This window comes from Cryptomeria japonica, chromosome 11 (genome assembly GCF_030272615.1).
Source record: "Cryptomeria japonica chromosome 11, Sugi_1.0, whole genome shotgun sequence".
Classification (NCBI taxonomy): domain Eukaryota; kingdom Viridiplantae; phylum Streptophyta; class Pinopsida; order Cupressales; family Cupressaceae; genus Cryptomeria; species Cryptomeria japonica.
This window is the reverse complement of record NC_081415.1, coordinates 189,190,270-189,199,682: the sequence shown is the minus strand read 5'-3', so window position 1 is coordinate 189,199,682 and position 9,413 is coordinate 189,190,270. Positions and strand designations below refer to the sequence as shown.

General features: G+C 36.0%; 1 protein-coding gene across 1 annotated transcript; it reads right to left on the bottom strand.

The window, feature by feature from the left end:
* Positions 1–5,429: 5,429 nt before the first annotated feature.
* On the bottom strand, positions 5,430–7,610 carry LOC131071099 (protein DETOXIFICATION 33). Its single transcript, XM_058006799.2, has 2 exons — positions 7,203–7,610; positions 5,430–6,770 (listed from the first exon to the last, which is right to left on the bottom strand). The coding sequence occupies exons 1-2, from the start codon at positions 7,521–7,523 to the stop codon at positions 5,583–5,585; spliced, it is 1,509 nt and encodes a 502-aa protein (XP_057862782.2). The 5' UTR covers positions 7,524–7,610; the 3' UTR covers positions 5,430–5,582.
* Positions 7,611–9,413: the final 1,803 nt, after the last annotated feature.

Sequence of the window (9,413 nt, the reverse complement as noted above, 5' to 3'; positions counted from 1 at the left end):
TGTTAGGAAAGATGACCTCTTCAACTTTCAAGAGCAAGTCCTTCTCAGCAGAGCACTTATTAGATTTGGTTCATACAGATCTATATGGACCAATAAGAATAAGAAGCATTCAAGGTGACAAATATTTCATGATCTTCACTGATGACTGTTCAAGGATGATGTAGGTCACATTCTTGAAGGATAATAATGAAGCTTTTGGTAAATTCAAGGCATTTAGGGCCTTAGCTGAGAAAGAGAGTGGCAAAAAGATAAATTGTTTGAGAATAGATCAAGGCGGTGAATTTACTTCTTTGGAATTCACTAAGTATTGTGATGATAATGGTATCAAGCGACAACTTTCTGCACCAAGGACACCACATCAAAATGGTATAGCAAAAATAAACAACCAGACAATAGTTGAAGCGGCTAGGACAATGTTGATACAAGGAGATGTGGCGAAAACATTTTGGAGAGAAGCTGTAAGTAGAGCAGTCTACACAATGAAGCGGATTCTGATGAAAAAAGGTAAGGACAAAACCCCTTATGAATATTTGTATGGGAGATCACCTGATGTTAGTTATTTTAAGATATTTGGAAGCAAATGTTTTATTAAAAGAGGTGATTACATAAGCAAGTTTGAAGCTAAGAGTGATGAAGGAATATTTCTTGGCTACTCCACCAAGAGTAAGGCCTATAAATGCTTCAACAACCAGACACAGAGAATTGTTGAGAGTGCTGATGTTCGTGTAGATGAATGTCCTGAAGTTGCAGAAGGAACAAGTTTAGACAAAAAGGATGAAGATCCTTGCATTTTTCTTTTGGAACCTGAAACTGTTAAGACAGAAATAGGTAAAGAAAATCCTGATGTTCTTGTTCAACCGAAACAAATAAATTCAAAAGAAGATGATAATGAAGAAGTTGAACCTAATGAGAATGATCATGTTATTCCTAGGTATGTGAGACTGAATCATAGTCCTGAATAGATAATTGGGGATAAGGATGTTGGTGTACTAACTAGAAGGAGAATAAGAGAAAACACTTGCATGATCTCCACCTTTGAACCTAGAAGTGATAAAGAGGCGTTTGGTGATGATCATTGGGTTAAAGCTATGGAGGAGGAGTTGGATCAAATTGAGAAGAACAACACTTGGACCTTGGTACCCCGACCGGTAAACAAGAATGTTATAGGTAATAAATGGGTGTTCAAAAACAAGTTAAATGAAGATGGTGTTGTAGTTTGCAACAAGGCAAGATTAGTCTGCAAATGTTATGCACAAGAAGAAGGAGGAGATTATGGAGAAACTTTTGCACCAATGGCAAGACTGGAAGGTGTCAGAACATTACTTGCATTTGCAGCTCATAAGAAGTTCAAGGTATATCAGATGGATGTTAAGCCTGCATTTTTGAATGGGATATTGGAAGAAGAGGTCTATATAGAGCAGCCTGATGGTTATGCATTGACAGAAAAGGAAGACATGGTATGCAAATTGCATAAAGCTTTGTATGGATTAAAGTAGGCACCCAAAGCATGGTATGAACGGATTCATACTCATCTGATGAAGATAGGGTTTTCTAGAACTAGTGATGACAACAACATTTATCTCAAGTCTGAAGGAGATGAAATACTGGTTAGTGAAGTATTTGTTGATGACATTATATTTGGAGGTAATGATGACATGAGTAATTGTTTTGCAGATGAAATGAAGAATGAATTTGAGATGTCAGTAGGGGAAATAAAAAATTCCATAGGCTTACAGATACAACAAATGAAGAATGGTATCTTCATTACTCAATCCAAGTATGTGAAAGAGGTTTTAAAAACTTTTGGTATGAGTGACTGTAAACCAGTTGGAACCCCAATGGTTACAGGTTGTAAATTGTCCAAGGATGATGTATCTAAGTATGTAGATGAAAAAGAATATAGATCAATGATTGGTAAATTACACTATGTTGTTCACAGTCGACCAGATATTGCCCATGCAATTGGTATTGTTGCTATATTTCAGAAGAATCCAAAGCAAGCACATCTAATGGCAACCAAGAGAATTTTTAGATATCTGAAAGGTACTGTTGACTATGGGTTATGGTATCCATATAGTGGAAATTTTGATTTGAAAGTGTACACAGATGCTGATTGGGCAGGAAATATTGATGACCAGAAGAGTACTACCGGTGGAGCATTCTTTCTAGGAAGAAGGTTAGTTTCATGGAGTAGTAAAAAGCAGAGTTGTACTTCACAATCTATTGCTGAAGATGAGTATGTGGCAGCTTATATGAATTGCACACAAGCTATTTGGATGAGGCATATTTTGGAAGGTTTTAAGATGAAAATCTTAGAACCAATAAAGATTTTGTGTGATAATACAAGTGCAATAAACATTTCTAAAAATCCTGTTTTGCACACAAGGACTAAGCACATTGAGTTGAAGTATCACTTCTTGAGGGAAAAAGTTCAATGTAAAGATGTTATCTTGGAACATGTTTCTACCAAGGAGTAGCTTGCATATATCTTTACCAAACCTCTGCCTAAGACCACTTTTGAGTATCTTAGAAGTCAATTGGGGGTTGTCCCTCTTCATGAAGTTAGTTGAGCATGATGCTGATTGCATCAGTCCCTGAATTACTTGTAGAATCTTACATGGATTGATGAAGAAGTGGATGTTTTCCACAGGGGGAGCATCAAGTTACAGTATGATGTTGATGAACAGTGAGAGCAGAATTACATGTTTTTACTTTCACTTTGACATTGTTGTTAAAGGGGGAGAAGAATTATGTGATTGAGGAGAAGAATTATGTGTCTGATTAGGTGAACCAGCGACAGACTGAAGACAGATAGAGCAAGGTGAATACTTGGTAGTGTAAACCAGAATTCCTATTTATCAATCTCAGCAGCAATCAAAGGCGTTGATATTTGTATTGCCATCAATGCCAAAAGGGGAGATTGTTGGCATTTTTTAGTTTGTTGGCATTTTGCATATAGATTGCATTAATGATATGTTGTCATTGAAGTCAATTGAACCGGTAATGGTATTTATGTTATTACTGATATTGTTGTTTTTTATATTGGCTAGTAACCAGTAAGAAGAGATTTGTGGAAAATGATGTAAACCAGTATGTAAATTTTGTGAGTTGAACCGGTAAACAAGTGTAAAGGGTTAAACCTTTCTATGCTTAGTAACCAGTAAACCCTACTTGTTGATAAACCCTAACCGATCAAGTTTGTTGGTTTATTATTTGGAGAGCGGAAATGATGGAGACACGTGTGATCATTGTATGAGGATAAGTTCAAATTGTTTTGGTGTGTTTGTTTATTTTCTAGGGAAGGAGAAAAGTGGATTGCATCTAATGCACAATTTGTGATGAGTTACAAAGTCCGATGGAGCGGTTGGAATTTTCTTGAAGAATGTGAAGAGATTGTCATGATTTCTAATAGTTAAGATTGTACCGACTTGTTTGTAATCTCAATGATGAGAATTAGGTTTTTGTTGTGTTGCCAACCTAATTGTTTTTGTATTTAAGGTTGATGAAGTTGCTTGTAAGATTGTTGGCAAAGTTGACAAGATTGACAAAAACTTATGAGTCTGCAGTTGCCTAAACGGTCAATGGATCTGTACTTTGAGTAAAGACAGATTGAAGCTTAAGAAGGATTTGATCAAGCAAATGTAGTGCTATTCAGATAGATCAACAAAACCTGTTGTTTTCTAACAATTACAGCAAAAGTGAAATCCCTTAACCGAGTAAGCTCTAACAAGCTTGGTTACTCATTAAATCCTCTAACAAGGTGGTCCATTAACTTGGATTCTTAAATCCTCCAGCAAGGTTACTCCTAACAGGGTATTGTGCTTTTCATCAAGGCATATTTGTAAATCTCTTAACCGAGTGATTCCTAAACAGAAATTAGTTCTTAACATGACTTATTGTAAAGCTTTAATAGGGTTGGCTCCTAACAGGGCGAACTTCAAAAGATTTCAAATAGTTATCTTTGTGAGTCCCATCTCACCATGGTTTTTACCTATTTGGGTTTTCCACGTATAAACATTTGTGTCAAGTGGTGAATGCTTTTGTGGTTGTGATCTTATATGTTGATTAGATTAATTTCTGATGAAACATGAGATCTAGAAGCATTGAAAGATGAATATGTTGACTTATGATTAAGCATTGTTGATGTTTACAAGATTGAAGTTGTTTACTGTTAAGTTGTCATAACAGTCAAACCGATTGATGTCAAGTATTCTTATGAATATTGATCTTGATTGAGATAAGTTTACTTTGTGTGATTGAATTTGAGTTTGGGAACTTTGTATCAGTTTTTCAGTATACTGATTCACCCCCCCCTCAGTATTCTACCAGATACTTATTCTTTCATCATACCATCATAATATCCATTCATCTAAGCTACATATAGTTGTTTTGATAGATCTAAATGTGCAATTACAATATTTTCTTAACTTTGGATTCCTCAATGAATAGGGAGAACATTTACCTTGCCTCCATTTCCCAATACAATGTTGTTGTATTTGTGAATTTCATGCTCATCTTTTCCTTGTATTATGCTACTATTAAATTTTCATTTTCTTTTCCATTCCTTTTTAGGCATAAATTTGCATGGCAAGCACGCCACATACATTTTGTATGCATTGACTTAAATATAGTAAATCAAATCATGTTGACAAACGTATTTGATTAATTTTGTAATTTGCCACAGCCTGAAACGATAGAAATTTAGGTTGAGCGGACATGTGTTGCATAATCTCCATTTGTTGCTAGTATTTTCTGCACCATATTTGATTCTTTGCATGTTGGCTTGATTCCCCTTTGACCCTGTTCTTGCCCAGCCTGTCTATCTCTAGATTTCCTTTGCCCAAGTTGGAACCCATATGAATATTCAGATTCGAACGTTTGATCTCTACCCCTCGAAGTGGCCTCTTCAATACATCTAACGTTTTTTTTTTTCTTTCAACTCATAGAGATATTTTATAGGCAAACTCTCCTTCTCCTTTAAAGGATTCATGCGTACTTATCTAAAAAGAAAAGAAGAATATTGCAAAATATCAGATGCGTCTGAAACTATGTTTTTGTTTTTACAGAAAAACTGAATCATAGTGTTCATTCATTTTCCATTTCCAAAAATAAAATGTCACAAAGAGCCAAAACAAATCCCCTTGGTAGTTATGGTAGGCATGGAAGTGCTGAGAAAGGGCGTTTAAATTTGTCTGAGGAACATATAAGGTCTGTAATCTTTTTGAGAAATCCATCGTAATGGTGATTCTATTAAGAAATGTTCTTGTATTTCAATACAAAAGAATCAATCAAAAAATTCATTATCTTAGGCTAACACAAGCACAACAAATGTATGCAGTATGAGTACTTGATCTAAGTAAAAAAGGAACGAGAATTGAACAATATCAGATGCGTCTGTAACTATGTTTTTGTTTACACAAAAAACTGAATCACAGTAATCATTCATTTTCCATTTCTAACAAAAAGATGTCACAAAGAGCCACAACTCCATATAAAATTCTCTCCCCCAAAACAAACTAACTCCCTCCATTACAAAATCCGCCTCCCACAACCTAAGAAGGAAAGGAAAAACCAACATTACATTAGATGGGGTCTACTGAACCTCCCCATACCTTAATCCTATCTTGGACTTCTGAGGCCTCTCTGTTCCAGTCTGTCCTCCATGTGATAAACAAAAGAATCAATGTCTGTAGCAAGGTTCCACTAATCATGCCACTCCAAATACCCTTGGCTCCAAGGTTGAACATGTATCCCAGAAAAATACCGAGAGGCACCCCAACAATATAGTAGCAGCCTATGTTCACATAGGCCACCAGTGCTTGCCATCCTGCTCCTACTGCTACCCCTGATAGAACTGGTTGCACACTGTTGAGAAGCATTGTGAGGGCAAGTAAGGTGGATAGGCTGCTTACTGCTGCCATAACTGCTTTGCTATTGGTAAAAAGCACTGGAAAATCATTTTTGGTAAGGAAAACCAGGATCATAAAGAATAGGCCTATCACCGTTGAGGTTAAAGTCACCACCACTACAGCGAACTTGGCAGCTGAGGGGCGTCTTGCTCCAAGTTCATTTGATACTCTTACACTGACAGCAGCATAGAATCCCGCAGCTATCATCATTTCCCATCCATTCAAATTCATGCAGATTGAAATGGAGTCCACTTCGATTTCTGGGTTTGTAAGATTACCTGTCAAGACAATCAATATCATGAGATACCAAAACTCAAGGCACAGCATCACGGCAGAAGCGAAGGAGAGCCTCACAAATGCCCCCAAATCTTTGAACGCCTGCCATGACAGTCCATTCCATGCACCAGGGCAGCTCCCTGAAACTACATATGCCAGCTGCCCTAAAACCACTATCCACCAGGACAAATTCAGAGTAACCGCTACCCCAACTAAACCCCATCCTAATTTCAAGATAAACAGCCAGCTCAAAAAAATGTGCAAGACTAGGGCTAGTGCGGAAATCCAGGCCATAGCCATGACCTTGCTCTGAGACTGTAAAAATTTCTGGATGGGAAAATTCAGGGCATATGCAAACAGCTGAGGAAGCATCCATATGGCAAACTTCCCTGCAAGATCTGAAATTTCATCAGATTGCCCAAATAGCTTCAATATTGGGGGCGCAAAAATATAGAAAAGGCTCAGAAATAGGGCTGTGATATTCAGTATAATCCATGACCTCTGCATGTATACTCCCAACATGTGTATCTGCCCTGCTCCGAAGGCCTGGCCGCATAGTGTCTCCAAAGCACTGCCCATGCCTAGCTGCAATGATATTAAAATTAGAGGACCTTGGTTATTTCATTTTCTAGAGATCAATCTACCCAAAAGTTCAAAACTACAGTAGTTAAATCCCAATGCATGAAATTCTGAATCATGGCAAATAAAAAAACCATGCAGAATTTATGTAAACATCAATCAAATTCATATAATTTCTATAATCTATAATGTTAGTTTTATTCCTTGATGTGTAATACTTTATATCATTTATTGGGATCTTTTCTTTCTGTTTCTACTATTTCTTACATCTCCATAATGAATCATGTAATATGTTCTAAAATATTGATAATAAAAAATATGACACACCATTCAAACCTGAAAAGAAAACACTAAATAAAAAGCATTCAACATAGACGCTAAAAGCACATATACCTTAAAACCCAATTTACAAACAGAGTCTACTAATTATTTTTTTACCATGGTTCCGAAAGCCAGTCCAGCTATGACAGAGTTCTCAATAGCCACAGCAGCGAGCTCAATGGTCCCCAAATGGCCGGCGAAGGTCTGTGTAATGGCTCCAAGGGAATATTGGCAAATGGCTGTGAAAATTGCAGGGCCAGCAATGTACCAGAGCTTCTTCGATTCAATCCAACTCTCTTTAGCAAGCTCATTGGGATTACAAACTGAAAGGATTTCAGAAGAAAGATCATCACTCGTATGAGTCCAAGCAGATCCACTATTGAGCTTCTGCTCTGCTTTTCTATTCAACAGAGGCAATCTCGGAACCCCTTCCTCCATTGTTAGGCGTTCTGTCACAAACGCTTACCAATTCAAACTATCCTAAACAATAAATTCCTTCGCGCCTTAAATCATTTTTTAAGTGTAGTTCGGTGTCCTTTAGCCATTGCAGATTTTTTTATTTTAGCGTTAAAAATAATAATTTTATCTATTATGAGAAGTTTTTAATTTTTATAAAAAATAAGGTAGGCAAATGCAATAAAGGGAATATGCATATAAATTTAATCTATTTAACAAACACACTCAAACTTCAAAATGATAAATAGCTTGATATGTTGAGTTGGTTGGATGTAGTTGCTCATTGATTTAGGTTTTGTGAAGGTGATTAAGTGATGAAGTGGACAACATAAGGATAGCATGAAGAAATGATGAAAATGAGAGAGAAGGCATCAATTTATTTATTTTTCATGAGTAAAATCAATGGTCAAGATTCAATGTCAAATGGATGGTTAGGATTGAGTTGAGTATGGTCCTAAATTCGAAGGCTTAGCAGTGTCACAAAGAGAAGTGAAGTGTAAGGGTTAAGTGTGCTCACACATAATCATGAAATAGACATGTCAAGAGATGGTTGACTTGTGAAAGTCATATGTATAAAAGGTAAAGGGCTAGTGAAAGTGACATGTCTATGACATGTGTAAGAGGTGGGGTGGCTACAATGTGACTTTTCATCATGCTCACACATGTATGAGCAAGATGAGGGTAGGGACACTTGTCACATGATGACAAGTTTAGATTTTGATCCATGTATATAGATTCAAGGGCTAGGATTGAGTGGACAAAGATTGAGGGTAGTGGGAAATTGAATAATAAAGAATATGGTAATGAGGGTTAATTAGCCTAAATCAATTAATCAATTAGGTATTAATTAATTGATTTAGATTAATTGATTTAGTAGGAGGATTTGTAGGATAAGGTTCACTATAACTATTTATTTAATTAATGGTGAAGGTTAAACTTAATTAAATAAATATCAAACATTTATTTAACTAGTATATCTATATTTAAAAAATATGTGTAAAACATGTCAAGAGATATCTTATAATAGAAGAGAATCATCTGTAAAATAAATGTTCTTCTAAAATATTAAACATCAAGAATATAAATATATTAAAGTCCTTCATGCAAAAAGTTGTGAATCTAGCTAGAGACAAGTGGCGAGGGTTCTATTTTATTCGGAGTAATAAAATAACAGCTCCATAAAAGCTGAAACATGGCATATTTAATATTGTTTCAAAAGTATATTTTTGTTTATAGACATTTTGATGTCATTGTAGATTTTCAAAAGTATATTTTTGTTTACAGACATTTTGATGTCATTGTAGATGCCTCTCGACATAATTAAAGGTAAAAGTTGTAATGCCCAATTTTTATCCAAATGAACATTACACATCACTGCAATTTTTTTTTAAAACTTTAACACAAATAACACATATTTCAATGGAAATGCAATTTCCAAAACGTAAAGGTATGTTCTTCGTCTATTCTGGTTCCAAAAAGACAGTACGGATTGACTACCACGCGTGTTAGTCGCGTGTTTTACACCATCGATTTTGCAGTTAACGGTTGCGATTGACTAACCTGTCACTAACACGTTGTACGAATGATCTGTTTTGAAGCTAGAATAACCGCGACCTTTCATTTAGGGACGTCACTAGCAAGGAATGGGGATTTGGCATTCACCTGAAAGTTTCTTAAGCTTTTTAATCAATTCCATTTTATGCTGCCGAGTACATTTGCTTGAAATTTTATAAAGCCATTTCAACGAATCCATTTTGTGTAGACCCTGCATCAATATGACATTCGATAGAGCACCTGATCTTCATGAGGCAGTACAATAACAATACAGTCTACGTTTGCCTCGTCTAGGATTCCACATCTTGCATGCATTTC

Excerpts from the sequence above, each read along its gene's own strand:
- LOC131071099 (XM_058006799.2), bottom strand. The coding sequence starts at position 7,523 with ATGGAGGAAGGGGTTCCGAGATTGCCTCTGTTGAATAGAAAAGCAGAG. Across the intron at positions 6,771-7,202 it reads GACTGGCTTTCGGAACCATG|CTAGGCATGGGCAGTGCTTT; the intron begins GTAAAAAAATAA and ends ATATCATTGCAG.